Genomic DNA, 15,846 nt, shown 5'->3' on the forward strand with positions numbered 1-15,846 from the left:
TTCTATTCTATTCTATTCTATTCTATTCTATTCTATTCTATTCTATTCTATTCTATTCTATTCTATTCTGATCCTTTATTTTCCTAAATGATGATGATGTAGAGAAATGGAGAACTTCCTAGATCTGGGGTTTTGTAGGTTGGTTGGTTGGTTGTAGGTTTTTGTTGTTGGTGGTTTTGTGTTTGTTAGAAGTTTGTTTGTGGGGTTGGTGTTTTTTTTGTTCATTTATTTTTTTTTGCTTTGTTTTCATTCTTTTTCCTTCTTCTTCCCCTTCCTGTATCAATATTAACATCACTTCTCCAAGCCTAGCTGGAACTGTGTAGTCTTTCACAACGTGGTAGATCGCATTGAGCTGAAGGCTTTATTTGGCTCTCTGTGTGAAATTTCTCTGCTTTGTAACTATGTCAAGAAAAGCAATAACTACTTAGAGAAATTTGGAGTAACTAGTGGTTTACAAATATACAAATCAATACATACAATCAAGCTGCCTTATAAAAGTCCAATGCCTTGAATCTTAACTCATTTGTGGAAAAGGCAGGGACTGTATGAAAAGTTTCTCATCCCATAATAGTAACCAAGGCTACCACATTGTTTAGTGTGATCTAATTAAAAAATAATAATATTGGTGTGCATTGTAATTCAGGCATGACAATATGAATGCTTTGAGGTACTGTCACTCTGAGTGGGTGCAGAAAGAGAATGAGCTTCCAGCCCATGGAGCTGTGCTCTGACCATTGCACCTCAAGGCCATACTGTGATCCTCTATGAAATCTGGGATTTCTTCTGGCTGCCCTAAATGGATGAATAAATAAAACATAGGATGGTTTGGGCTGGAAGGGACCTCCAAAGATCATCTAGTCCAACCCCCCTGCAGTCCGCAGGGACATCCTCTACTAGAGCAGGTTGCTCAGAGCCTTGTTCAGCCTGACCTTGAGTATCTCCAGGGATGGGGCCTCAACCAGCTCCCTGGGCAACCTGCTGCACTGTTCTGCCACTCTCATGGTAAATAACTTGTTGCTAACATACAATCTAACTATCCTTTAATTTCAGATCATTGCAGGCCTTTGCAAACAGTCCCTCTGAAGCCTTCTTGTAGCCCCCTTCAGGTACTAGAAGGCTGCTATTAGGTGTCCCTCTCCTCCAGGCTGAACTAGCCTGCCCTTGTAGCAGAGATGCTCCAGTATCCCCAAGCATCTTTGTGGTCCTTTCTGGACCAACTCCATCAGGGCCATGTCCTTCCTTTGTTGAGGGCTCCAGACCTGGATGCTGCACTGCAGGAGAATAGAGTAGAGTAGAGTAGAGTAGAGTAGAGTAGAGTAGAGTAGAATAGAATAGAATAGAATAGAATAGAATAGAATAGAATAGAATAGAATAGAATAGAATAGAACAGAACAGAACCAGACCAGGTTGGAAGAGACCTTCAAGATCATCACATCCAACCCATCCTCCAACACCATCTAATCAACTAAACCATGGCACCAAACACTCCATCAAGTCTCCTCCTACACACCTCCAGTGATGGCGATGAGTCTCACCTGAGCAAAATGATAGAATCACCTCTCTCCATCTGCTGGCCATGCTGCTTTTGATGCATCCTAGACTGGCTTGCAGATCAGGTTACCACAAACCTCTAGATACATTGCATAAAATAGGCTTTCTGGCTTATGAATCTAATAAGGAGAAACACTTTTAAGATGTTTGGCTTCTTGCTGATGAGGGTGTACCTATTTGCTCTCCAACGCCACACGTGTTTCCAAGGAAGATGTTGCTGTGGAAGATACGTAAAGTGTAATGGATTGTTAATTCTCTAGCACAAGCATACAAGCTGCCCTGGTGCCTGGTGTTTACATAGTGATTTTTTTCTTCAGATCACTTGTCAGCATTAGACAACTAGACAGTGCTGCATCCAGGCAGGAATAATCTGGTTTTCAGGTCTCTTCCAACCTGGTCTGGTCTGGTCTGGTCTGGTCTGGTTCGGTTCGGTTCGGTTCTGTTCTGTTCTGTTCTGTTCTATTCTATTCTATTCTATTCTATTCTATTCTATTCTATTCTATTCTATTCTATTCTATTCTATTCTATTCTATTCTGTTCTGTTCTGTTCTGTTCTGTTCTGTTCTGTTCTACACTAGATCAAGTCCACAGATCCGCAGCAAAGCATCTCAAAAACTGAGGGGAAGACATGGAGAGCGTCACTGCAAGAGGGGATGTGGCAGAGCAGGACTCCTGACTGTAGAAATGGATACAGGGCACGCATGCTTGCACATGCTCTTTAGGATCTTTAGGATATGAATGGCTGCTCGCAAAAGGTCTTGTGCTGATACAAAAGGAAGATTAAAGTGTATTTGATATCATATTAATTTCAAACAGAAGCTGACTTTTGCTTTGTGTGTTGAGTTTATTCACATCCTCTGGAGTATAATATGACAAATGGTTGTAACAGGACTGAGTAAAGGCCAAGACTGAAAGTGTAAGGTGAACTGAATACTAAAGAGGATCCTGAGCTTAATAGCAAGTGCTTCTTTCTTGGCTATTCCAAAATAGTTTCAGTTCAATAGACTTTAGGTTTCTGTATGTTCAGTTAAGGTAACACAGAAGCTCCCTATGAAAACATTAGTTTATGAAATACTTTAGGTGCTACAAATAATTCTGGGGAAGATTATGTCCTTTTTGGTAGTCAATCACAGTGTCACAGTATAACTTAGGTTGGAAAGGACCTCGAGGATCATCGAGTCCAACCTATCAACACAGACCCCATGACTAGACCATGGCACCAAGTGCCACGTCCAATCTCCTCTTGAACGCCTCCAGGGATGGGGACTCCACCACCTCCCTGGGCAGCACATTCCAATGACAAACGACTCGCTCGGTGACGAACTTCCTCCTCACCTCGAGTCTAAACCTCCCCTGGTACAGCTTGAGACTGTGTCCCCTTGTTCTGGTGCTGGTTGCCTGGGAGAAGAGACCAACCCCTTCCTGGCTACAACCACCTTTCAGGTAGTTGTAGAAGGCAATGAGGTCACCCCTGAGCCTCCTCTTCTCCAGGCTAAACAATCCCAGCTCCCTCAGACTCTCCTCATACGGCTTGTGTTCAAGGCCTCTCCCCAGCCTCGTTGCCCTTCTCTGGACACGTTCAAGTGTTTCAATGTCCTTCTTAAACTGAGGGGCCCAGAACTGGACACAGTACTCAAGGTGTGGCCTAACCAAAGCAGAGTACAGGGGCACAATGACTTCCCTGCTCCTCCTGGCCACACTATTCTTGATGCAGGCCAGGATGCCATTGGTCCTCTTGGCCACCTGGGCACACCGCTGGCTCATATTCAGGCAGCTGTCGATCAGCACCCCCAGGTCCCTCTCTGTTTGGGAGCTCTCCAATCTTCTGTCATCCATGGTTCTTCTTACTTCTGTCCATATATATATGGACAGAAGTTCAGGGTTCATGGGAATGAGCATCATTAGTAAGGTCAATTATTTGGCAATAAATAATGAAGTCTCTGTGTACTGGAAGAGAATACAGACTTTTGCATTCATCACTGCTTCTTGCTGAGGGGAAATAATGAAGGCTGAGCATCATGGTGCAGAAGCTATGCATTGTAAAGTCTTCCCTCACTGAGAATTGAAATCATTCCAACTGATGTGCTGGTGTCATTACTGCCCACCTTTGCACATGGGCTTCTTAAGGATGAGACAGTAGTTCGAGTCCATTTGCTTCACATGTATCATGTAGTTGTGGCACATATTAAGTACATGAATATGATTAATTGTGTTTATGGTCTTCTAGTAAAATACCATGCTGGGGCAGGAGTTGATCTGTTAGAGGGTAGGAGAGCTCTGCAGAGGGACCTTGCCAGGCTGGACAGGTGGGCAGAGTCCAAGGGCAGGAGATTGAACACATCTACGCATCAATGGGTTCTACACATTGGTCACAACAACTCCATGCAGTGCTACAGGCTGGGATCAGAGTGGCTGGAGTGCAGCCAGGCAGAAAGGGACATGGGGGTACTGGTTGATAGTAAGCTGAACCTGCAGTGTGCCCAGGTGGCCAAGAAGGCAAATGGCATCCTGGCCTGCATCAGGAACAGTGTGGCCAGCAGGAGCAGGGAAGTCATTGTGCCCTGTACTCATCACCTTGAATCCTGTGTCCAGTTCTGGGCCCCTCAGTTTATGAAGGACATTGAGACACTTGAAGGTGTCCAGAGAAGGGCAACAAAGCTGGGGAGGGGTCTGGAGCACAGCCCTGTGAGGAGAGGCTGAGGGAGCTGGAGAAAAGGAGGCTAAGAGGAGACCTTATTGCTGTCTACAGCTACCTGAAGGGAGATTGTAGCCAATTGGGGGCTGGTCTCTTCTCCCAGGCAACCAGCACCAGAACAAGAGGACACAGTCTCAAGCTGCACCGGAGGAGGTTCAGGCTGTATGTTAGGAAGAAGTTCTTCATAGAGAGCTTGGCCATTGGAATGTGCTGCCCAGGGAGGTGGTGGAGTCATCATCCCTGGAGGTGTTTAGGAAGAGACTGGATGAGATACTTGGTGCCATGGTTTAGTAGATTAGATGGTGTTGGGTGATAGGTTGGACTCATTGATCTCAAAGGTCTCTTCCAACCTGGTTTATTCTATTCTATACTAAAAGATTTCATTGTGGTGTGAAAATCTAAACTAAACCAACTCATAATTAAAGCTGGAATAGAATCAGACAAATCTTGAGGATTGTCTCTAAATACCAAGTTAGGAACATGACTCATTATTTTGATACATTGGTTTCTGGTCACTTCCAGACTGATGTGTTTATTAGCATAAATCATAACAAAATAGATTAAAAAGTATAGGCATGGCTTATTTTATAGACTTGTTTGCAGCTAGGCAAATTTGACCAATATCTAATCAGGTGCCAGAAAGCAAAAGGAAGGATTTTAGTTTACAACTGAAAATAGAACATTTAAGCAATTGTATTCTGTAACTGCATGCACATCCCAGATTTTATGTTCAAATTAAATCCCACTATTTTCTCCTAATTACCCAAGAATAGCATGCATCCACTCCTTTAGAATGTACTCTGAATTTTATAGTTTGACACCAGAAGCTGTTTGTTGCACTGTAAATTACTGTAGCATTTCAATTTCTTATTGAAAACCCAGCAAACCTGAGACTTCTGCACATATTTGTATGTTTAACGACTCATAAGTATAAAGCTGCAGCATATCCTTGTCAAGGAACAACTGGGCTTGCTTTTTTTTCCCCCCTGTGACCTGTTCCTTCTTCCTGCTTCCTTTTGGGAACATGCAGGGTGAGCTTGGATGTCTGAAGTTCAGAATGGCCATAGACAAACTTTGCTTTGTTTCTTTAATTATGGCCATTGGGGGTTCAGAGTTGTCTGGATTCACACTTAGCTATTCCCTTTCACTAGCTTGCCATCTGCAATGTAATTCCTTGTCCTGTTTCTAATTGTCCTGAGTTTCTTGGGGAAATTCTTCTTGTGTGTGTGTATGTGTGTGTTCAGAAAAATGCTTCCTTTTATTCAGCCTTTTCAAAAGCTATCCCTTTTGTTTTATCAGAAATTCTTTGGAGCTGAAATCCTGTTAACGCTAAGTCTACAGTTCTCCCTAAATTCAGTTTTGGGTTTTGTTTAATCTCCCATTTTTCAAGCCTTAGTTATTATATAGACATCTGAATCCTAATGCTACGAAACAAAGCATCGCTGCTTTAACAAAGGTGTTTGGCTTTCTCATTTCTGAGTTTCCAAAGGCCATTGCTTAGCTGTTAGTAGATAGCTAATTAATTTTCCACTAGGGTGTGTGTTCTGTACAAGTGGCCTTTGTGTTAATGAACAATGGTAGAATCTGATGACCTTGTTATTCCATAGGGGACTTGTCTCTCTATTCTAAGTCTCTTGCTGTATAGAAATGCTGCTGCCGTTGTGGTTGCATACCCCAGAAGCAGGCTTATCATCTCAGCAATTTAGAGGACAACTTAGAGTTCCTTTCAGTGTTGTAAAAATAAGTAATAATGGTCAGAATCTTTGCACAATGTTTTCTGTAGGTGAATGTTTTATTATTTAAGTATGAAGGCTTTGAGGAACTAATGGAAGAAAATCCTCACAATAAGAAAATTGTTTCCATCTTGCAAGCAAGTTTAAATTGAGGCCTTTTCTTGTAATGAGAAGTGAGAGTAGCTGTGGTGAAGGACTATTCAATGAGGTGTCTCCAGTAATTGCATTCCTGTCTCGGTCTTTTTTCGAAGAACATCCTTATTTAAGGAAAATAAAGATGAAAATGTTGGCACTCTTGCTGCAAAATACATCCAGTGTCAGATACACTGTTTGGAAATGGTAAATTTGAAATCCCTTAGGGGCTTGAGAGCTGTGTGAGGTACGGAGGGCTGTGGTGTGCCACTCTGGGAATTGTGCTTATCTCAGCAGTTGCTCATTTTCATGTTATTGAGGGTCCCTGTTTCCCCACCATACTGTAACTAGTTCCTCCTCTGGCATTTCAGGAAAAAGGAGATACTTTGTGTGCTTTGACAGCAGTGTGCTTACAGACCAGCCTGTGCTTTGGTGTATGGTGACTTTCTGTGGTCTGTGGAATGCATTTGGGCTTCTTATAATCCAATGTGCAACTCACTGTCTACTCAAAACTCTTTTCTGGTGAATGAGCTTTGCTTTTTTGTGTGTGATTGTTATCTCTCTAAGGCCATGTCATATGGAGATGAATTCTGTCAGACAGCTCCTGAGTGTTCAAAGTATCTTTAGTAGGTTGCCTGTGAACAAAGCCTAGACAACTACGATGCTTGTCTTCAGCCGCTGCGTGTGTGCTGCCACCTAACACTGCCCGCAGCCAAACATCAGCATCCCCAGACCTGTGGTGCTATCAGAGTGAGTGGACTTCTGTTCAGGTTGATGCGATTTCAGTTGCTTGAGGCAAGCAGTTAACCAGGGTTGACTTCCCAGTGACAGCTTTTTCAAGTAGAAGTTTTCAGCAGAGATTTGCTTTTGAAGCAAATCACACAACAGAGGTGACAGAGATACACTCCTGTAGGAGGAGGGCTAATTTCTTACCAGTGAATCTCTTCCAATCTTTGATTGCTGTCCAGTCAGACAGTATTTAGCATAACATTAAAGCTAAACCAGCTTCTGTCTGATGTGTTTGAATGGGGCAGTTTGGAAAGAAAGTGTGTGTGTAAGAAAGTGATGCTCTTTGCTAAGTCATAATCACTTTGTTGTTGAAACAAAACCTGAGCCCATGTTCACTCCCCCATGTGAACACCAAGTGCTCCAAAGGATAATCTCTTATGAGCGAGAAGGAAATCCAAGATAGTCAGTTACTGGCAGAATCTTAAGGGTTTTTCCATCTGGACTAGAAGATTTTTGTACCTTGACAGAAAATCAATGCTTTCTCATTCTTATTAGGCCTGTAGCAACGTCATCTGTAGACATCTTGATGCCAGGGAAAACCTGATTTAAAGTTCCCACCATTACAGCCATAATGCTGTTAAGAAATCTGAGGATTACTCACGCAGGTGAGGTTCCTTTAGTCCTCTTTGTGCTAGCAGCACCAGGATGTCTTATGAGGGGCAGGTTCCCATAGTCAGATTTCTTGTCAACTCTTCAAATTATGCCATCTTAGGAATAAAACCCCAAAACCTTAGTTTAAGTATGACGGTGGGAAAGCAGCTTTGCCAGGGCCAATGCTTTCAATATTGCCAGCATCTGCACATCTGCAGGAGTGGTAAACACAACAATTTACATTGTCACAGACCAACAAAGCAGAGTTCTAATCTCCTGTGTATTTTGGCAAAACACTGAGGCTGCCACTGGGAATTTTTTTGTTTATACTTGAAGCGCTGAGAAGGTAATCAACTAATTTTGATGATTGTTTGATTAGGAATGTTCTTGTGTCTACAGAGTGCCTTGTGACACCAAGGCACTCTCATTGCAGTTTGAATATGAACTCATGAAAGCTAATGGCAAAAGTAGTAAGAGGAGGGAGAGATGTCTGTGGGCATGGGATGTCTTATGGAGGAGGTGTCTTTTAAACATTCAACTTCAGCTGCCTGCTAAGCACTTCCTTGCAGGGTAGCTTGGTACTTTCTGTGTGTGACCCAGCAGTTTCAGCACTGTTAGACCAGAGTGGAAAGAGTCAGCCTGTCAGAGTGTCTTAAAAGATGAAGGAAGGAACAGGCAGCCCTTGAAGAAGTCAAGCATTGAGAATATGTACAGCATCTTAAAATTGGTGAGGAGCTGAAGTGAATGGCTAAGCTGAGCTAGGGACCAACATAAACTACAAGTACAAGTGTAAACCTGAATTTATCAGCTAAAGCCAGGCACATCTGAGTGTGTGTGTGTGTGAGAGAGTGAGTGAGTTTCTTGCTAAAAGCAGAGTGAGCAAGTGATACATCGCTTTGATGTGCTTTAAAAGCAAGTGGTTGCAATCCAGATCGTTTTGCTGTCAAATGTATTTGAAAACCAGAAAACATGCTGGATACATGTTTGGTGAATACTTATCAACACAGTTCCAGGAGTGTTTGATTTGGAGTGTTCTTTGGAATCCACCATTCAAATCTACTTGTGTCTTGAGCTACCTTAAACTTGGCTGCCATTCTGTGCTGTGGAAAAGTCAGGGTGTTGCAGAGGTTAGCTTCAGCCTGGTGAAGCCCAGAAATACTCAGGTTGAAAAAGACCCTCAGGATCACCAAGCCCAACTTATAACCCTGCTCTACAAGGTTCACCCCCAAACCATATCCCCAAGCACCTCATCCAAACGACCTCTAAACGCATTCAGGGTTGGTGACTCCACCACCTCCCTGGGCAGCACATTCCAATGCCTGACCACTCTTGCCATGAAAAAATGTTTCCTGCTGTTCAGTCTAAACCTACCCAGTTGCAGCTTGAGTCAATTCGCTCTTGTTCTATGAGCAATTACCTATGAGAAGAGACCAGCACCAGCCTCTCCACAACATCCTTTCACATAGTTGCAGACAGCCTTGAGGTCTCCCCTCAGCACCCTCTTTTTCAAACTAATCATCCCCAGCTTCTTCAGTCACTCTTACATCAGATTTATTCTCCAGGCCCTTCTCCAGCTTCCTTGCCCTCCTCTTCACTGCCTCCAGCACCTCCACATCTCTCTTGTGTTGAGGTGCCCAAAATTGGACACAATACTTGAGGTGTGGCCTCACTAGAGCTGAGTGCAAGGGGACAACCACCTCCAGAATTCCAGAAGGATTTCTTTTGCCTTCAGCATATGGGTATTAGCCTTATGATTGCAGTTACATAAATTAAGACTATCAAGAAGGGACCCAGGTTCTGATATTTGATTATCTGTTGTCCTTTGTGTGATTTTAAGAAACTTCATTGCATTCTCTTGATTCCTCTGAAGAAAACTGTAAAGGCACCAGTACAGAAAACTAAAGAATTCAGGATTTCTTTTTGCCATCCTGCTGCATGTGGGACAAGCAAGAAATGGCAGGAAGAAGGGAGAAACTTCAATGCCAGGTAGTTTGCCACCTCTAACTGATGTTATACTAGAATAAAATGTAGCAGGAGAGCGAAGTGCAGGAGCTGCAGTAAATTAGGCACTCTGGCAGCAGTTAGAGCTTGCTGGATGAAAGCACAATACAGCCCATTTGTCGGGGAGCCTCTTTGGGGTTGGATGGCATGAGTGGTGCTCTGCAACTGTAAAATGTTCTTACGTGCCATTAGAGTTGGTTCAGCATGCATTAGAGCAAGTGGCTGTGACAACTGAGCTATGTATTTGGAGGTCTCCCCTTCTGTTCACTTACCTTGTATTTATGCTTATTCCTTTTGGTGGTGGACAGTGATGTAAAGGTTAGTATTCACAGAAGGGATTTGTCTGTGATACTCCTCTTGAAGGTTTTTTTTCACAGTCATACCATGAACGTGTTTTTGGGTTCTGTAACTGAAGAGACCCATAGCTGACTCTCACACCCACACCTTGGGTCCTGTGTCCAGTTCTGGCCCCTTCAGTTTAGGAAAGATGTTGAGTTGCTGGAAGGTGTCCAGAGAAGGGCAACAAAGCTGGGGAGGGGTTTGGAGCACAGCCCTGTGAGGAGAGGCTGAGGGAGCTGGGGTTGCTTAGCCTGGAGAAGAGAAAGCTCAGGGGAGACCTTCTTGCTGTCTACAACTACCTGAAGGGAGGTTGTAGCCAGCTGGGGGTTGGTCTCTTCTCCCAAGCAACTAGCACAAGAACAAGAGGACATAGTCTCAAGCTGTGCCAGGGAAAGTTTAGGCTGGATGTTAGGAAGGAGTTCTTCCCAGAAAGAGAGATTGGCCATTGGGATGTGCTGCCCAGGGAGGTGGTGGAGTCACCATCACTGGAGGTGTTTAAGAAGAGATGGGATGAGGCACTTGGTGCCATGGTTTAGTTGATTAGCTGGTGTGGGGTGATGGGTTGGACTTGATGATCTCGAAGGTCTTTTCCAACCTGGTCCATTCCATTCCATTCCATTCCATTCCATTCCATTCCATTCCATTCCATTCCATTCCATTCCATTCCATTCCATTCCATTCCATTCATTAGAATTAGAATAAACCAAACCAGGTTGGAAGAGACCTTCAAGATCATCGTGTCCAACCCATCAACCAATCCAACCCACCCAAACAGCTAACCCATGGCACCAAGCACCCCATCAAGTCTCCTTCTGAACACCTTCAATGACGGCGACTCCACCACCTCCCCGGGCAGCCCATTCCATAGCGCAATCACTCTTTCTGTATAGAACTTCTTCCTAACATCCAACCTGAACCTCCCCTGGCGCAGCCTGAGACTGTGTCCTCTTGTTCTGGTACTGGCTGCCTGGGAGAAGAGACCATCATCAGCCTGTCTACAACCTCCCTTCAGGTAGTTGTAGAGAGTGATAAGGTCACCCCTGAGTCTCCTCTTCTCCAGGCTAAGCAACCCCAGCTCCCTCAGCCTCTCCTCATAGGGCTTGTGTTCCAAACCCCTCACCAACTTTGTTGCTCTTCTCTGGACTCGTTCCAGCAAGTCAACATCCTTCCATTCCATTCCATTCCATTCCATTCCATTCCATTCCATTCCATTCCATTCCATTCCATTCCATTCCATTCCACCCTACCCCACCCTACCCTACCCTACTCTACTCTACTCTACTCTACTCTACTCTACTCTACCTCCATTCCCTGTATTGAGTTGTTATGCCTACCTTGTTTTCTCAGCTGGGTTTCAAATGTCACATTACTCCACTGGAAAGCTTACTGTCTTTCTTGTAACGTTTTCCCTTTTGCTTTCTTTTTGTCCCCTTGTAGAGCACGATGAGTGTGGCAGTGGAGAGCATAACTGTGATGAGAATGCAATCTGTACCAACACTGTGAGGGGGCACAGCTGCACCTGCAAACCTGGATATGTGGGGAATGGGACCATCTGCCGACGTAAGTCTGTTGCTCTAGAAACATCCTCAAAGTGGCAAACTCTGCTCAGATTTCCTGCTAGTCACCTACATTGTGGCACCTTGTGGTGGCTGGCTGCTGCCAGTGATTCGCTGTCATGATCATCTGGCCAGTGGAGTATGCATGGAGGTGGTGGGACTTGGTTTGTGCATAACTTCTTGGCAAGAAAGAGTTTTTTGGGGAGTACTAGAAGAACTTTTAATTTGCTGTAGCTGAATGCTGTCATCTGAGCTAGCATCATTCAGCTTTTAAGTGGTGTTCATTGTTTTCTGAGCTAGCATCATTCAGCTTTTAAGTGGTGTTCATTGTTTTCCAGACTCTGGATGGCATGTGCTGTCACTTGGGATTTTAAAATGTAATTTGGGCGTCTTTACATCAGGATAATTCTCTTTGATGCTGGCATTGCGTAGTTGTGATTTGGTTATTCACACCAAAGTGGGGATTTGTAACAAAAAAATCAAGTCTTTACCTTTAAAGGTGTGTTCTGAAGATCTCTCGCCTACATAAACAAGAATTCCTGCTAGTCAGCCATCCTTTCCCCTGTGGCGTGGTGGGTCATTTAGTTAGGGTAGGGGCTTTGTTTCAGGAGACAAAGAGGAGAGCAAATGTCTTACAACAAGACAGAGAAGGAAGTAGATTAAATAGTTGCCTTAGGCAGCTGGCGGCCAGTCACTAGTGGTGTGCCCCAAGGATCAGTGCTGGGCCCCATGCTCTTTAACATCTTTATTGATGATTTGGATGAGGGCACTGAGTCCATCATCAGTAAATTTGCTGATGATACCAGGCTGGGGGCAGGAAGGTAGAGAGGCTCTGCAGAGGGACCTCGATAGGCTGGACAGATGGGCAGAATCCAACAACATGAGATTTAACACATCCAAGTGCTGGGTTCTGCACATTGGCCACAACAACCCCAGGCAGTGCTACAGGCAGGGGTCAGAGTGGCTGAGAGCAGCCAGGCAGAGAGGGACCTGGGGGTACTGGTCGATGGTAGGCTGAACATGAGCCAGCAGTGTGCCCAGGTGGCCAAGAAGGCAAATGGCATCCTGGCCTGCATCAGGAACAGTGTGGCCAGCAGGAGCAGGGAGGTCATTCTGCCCCTGTACACTGCACTGGTTAGGCCACACCTCGAGTCCTGTGTCCAGTTCTGGGCCCCTCAGTTTAGGAAGGAGGTTGACTTGCTGGAACGAGTCCAGAGGAGGGCAACAAAGTTGGTGAGGGGTTTGGAACACAAGCCCTATGAGGAGAGACTGAGGGAGCTGGGGTTGCTCAGCCTGGAGAAGAGGAGACTCAGGGGTGACCTTATTACTCTCTACAACTACCTGAAGGGAGGTTGTAGACAGTTGGATGATGGTCTCTTCTCCCAGGCACCCAGTACCAGAACAAGAGGACACAGTCTCAGGCTGCGCCAGGGGAGGTTCAGGTTGGATATTAGGAAGAAGTTCTATACAGAAAGAGTGATTGCCCATTGGAATGGGCTGCCCAGGGAGGTGGTGGAGTCACCGTCATTGGAGGTGTTCAGGAGGAGACTTGATAGGGTGCTTGGTGCCATGGGTTAGCTGTTTGGGTGGGTTGGATTGGTTGATGGGTTGGACATGATGAACTTGAAGGTCTCTTCCAACCTGGTTTGGTTTATTCTAAATAAATAAATAAAGGTGGGGTGGTGGCATGAAGTGCAATGGAATTCTAACTCGTGTTTATGGATTTTATTTGTGTCATAAAAAAAGCTATTTTGGTGTCTTGTCTGGGACTGCAGACTTGCTGAACAGTTACACCAATAGAACACTTGCCTTTTTTTAAATTTAATTTTATTTTTTTTTAATGACAATTACTGGAATTGAGGAATCCTAGAATCATAGCATGGTTTCAGTTGCAAGGGACCTCCAGAGGTCATCCAGTCCAACCCCCCTACAGTCAGCGGGAACACGGGACACCCTCCACTAGTTCAGGTTACTCAATCTTGTCCAGCCTGACCTTGAATACTTCCAGGTATGGGGCTTCAACTACCTCCCTGGGCAACCTGTTCCACCACCCTCATAGTGCAGAACGTGTTCCTAACATCCAATCTAACTCTCCTTTAATTTCAAACCATTGCCCCTCATCCTATCACTGCAGGCCTTTGGAAACAGTCCCTCTGCAGCCTTCTTGTGGGGCTGCTGGAAGGCCACTATTAGGTCTCCCTGGCGCGTTCACCAGGCTAAACAAACCCAGGTCCCTCACCTTGTCCTCACAGGAGAGGTGCCCCTTGATCATGTACTGGGTAAAATATTCAGGAACAGTATAGGATCAGTGTGGCCAGCAGGAGCAGGGAAGTCATTCTGCCCCTGTACACTGCACTGGTTAGGCCACACCTTGAGTCCTGTGTCCAGTTCTGGGCCCCTCAGTTCAGGAAGGATGTTGACTTGCTGGAAGGTGTCCAGAGAAGGGCAACAAAGTTGGTGAGGGGTTTGGAGCACAGCCCTGTGAAGAGAGGCTGAGGGAGCTGGGGTTGCTTAGCCTGGAGAAGAGGAGGCTCAGGAGAGACCTTATTGCTGCCTACAAGTACCTGAGGGGAGGTTGTAGCCAGGTGGGGGCTGGTCTCTTCTCCCAGGCAACCAGCACAAGAACAAGAGGACACAGTCTCAAGGGGAGGTGCTAGGGGAGGTTCAGACTGGCTGTTAGGAAGAAAATCTTCGTAGAGAGAGTGATTACCCATTGGAATGGGTTGCCTGGGGAGGTGGTGGAGTCACCATCACTGGAGGTGTTTAGGAGGAGACTTGCTAGGGTGCTTGGTTGAATGGTTTAGTTGATTAGGTGGTGTTGGATGATGGGTGGGACTTGATGATCTTGAAGGTCTCTTCCAATCTGGTTTATTCTATTCTGGTCTGGTCTGGTCTGGTCTACTCTAGTCTATTCTGTTCTGTTCGGAAGCACAAGAGACTGGATATTTATTTTCCAGTATGTTATAAACTGACCAAGCAATTCCTTATAGGAGAATGAAGATTGATGTCATTCCTGTTTCAAGGTGTTCTTCACCAAGCTTAGCCTGTCAGCTGCTTAATTAGCATGTGCCATCTGATGGCTTTTTGATAGGACTTGCTTTGGGTACTCTCCATCTGCACAAGAGAAACCGTCAGTTTAAAACTGTAAAATGGTTTGCAAGGGTTTAAGAAGGAATACAGAAATGTTATGAAAATGGAGGACAAGTTAAGGCTTAGTTTGCCTATATTGAAGATCAACAGGACATAGTGGGGAGAAGCTCATGTAGTATGTTTTCAGTCTTGGATTACAGTAAATGCAAATTGCAGCACAGACAGCTCTAGTTTCGGGGAAGTTTTGAGTGGTCAGCCTATCTGACTGTCATATTATCTTTGAGGTTAATACAGCAAGACAAATCCTTTATCATGTTGATGTTTGGATTAGTTTAAAAAATGTGTTTCCACATTGGTTTTCCTCATTTGCACACCTAGATATTTGGTTTAGAATAGATTAGAGTAGAATAGAATTAACCAGGTTGGAAAAGACCTCTGAGATCACTGAGTCCAACCTATCACCCAACACCATCTGATCAACTAAACGATGACACTAAGTGCCTCATCCAGTCTCTTCTTAAACACTTCCAGTGATGGTGACTCCACCACCTCCCTGGGCAGCACATTCCAATGGCCAATCTCTCTTTCTGAGAAGAATTTTTTCCTAAGATCCAGCCTAAACCTTCCCTGGTGCAGCTTGAGACTGTGTCCTCTCATTCTGGTGCTGGTTGCCTGGGGGAAGAGACCAACCCCCAGCTGGCTGCAACCTCCCTTCAGGGAGTAGTAGAGAGCAATAAGGTCTCCCCTGAGCCTCCTCTTCTCCAGGCTAAGCAACCCCAGCTCCTTCAGCCTCTCCTCATAGGGCTGTGCTCCAAACCCCTCCTCGGCTTTGCTGCCTTTCTCTGGACACCTTCCAGCAAGTCAACATCTTTCCTAACCTGAGGAGCCCAGAACTGGACACAGGACTCAAGGTGTGGCCTTTAATGTGCCAAAAGCTCAATGTGAAGCCCCTGTTGTATATTTCCTAATCTAGTAATGTTCCAGTAGTGAAGTTGTATTGGAGAAATGCAGGAATATTTTAGCTGTCAGATATTTCACCCACAACCCAGATTTCTCTTGCATATTGTTTTTTCAGTATGCCCTGAATTGAACACAGGAATGCAGTTAGAGTTGTCTTTTTGAAACAGCTGTGCATGCAAAGAGAGGAAACAAAGTGTGTTCTTACATTCTGACTGGGAAGGGTAAATTGAAAAGAAACCTGGGGGTTATGGAAAGGGGTTTGTGGTCTAATAATTAACGTCACTAGGGATAAGAGCAAACTGGCACCGAGTGTAGTTGTTACTGCTGCAAACCATTTAATGTTAGAACTGTGTGCATTTCAGAGAATAATGAACCAATGTAAAGCAGTGGCCTGAGCTTCTCAGCCTGT

The 15,846-nt window shown here is 44.9% G+C and overlaps 1 protein-coding gene across 1 annotated transcript in view; it reads left to right on the top strand.

Annotated features, from left to right (window-relative positions):
- Positions 1 to 15,846, top strand: part of NELL1 (neural EGFL like 1) — a 360,979-nt gene that overhangs the window by 210,768 nt on the left and 134,365 nt on the right. Inside the window, 1 exon segment of the mRNA XM_068147804.1 lies at positions 11,269 to 11,391. Coding sequence (XP_068003905.1) covers positions 11,269 to 11,391 — 123 coding nt within the window.

The sequence above is a fragment of the Melanerpes formicivorus genome, unplaced genomic scaffold (genome assembly GCF_026170545.1).
Source record: "Melanerpes formicivorus ecotype bairdi unplaced genomic scaffold, bMelFor1.0.p_v2 SCAF_16, whole genome shotgun sequence".
Lineage (NCBI taxonomy): Eukaryota > Metazoa > Chordata > Aves > Piciformes > Picidae > Melanerpes > Melanerpes formicivorus.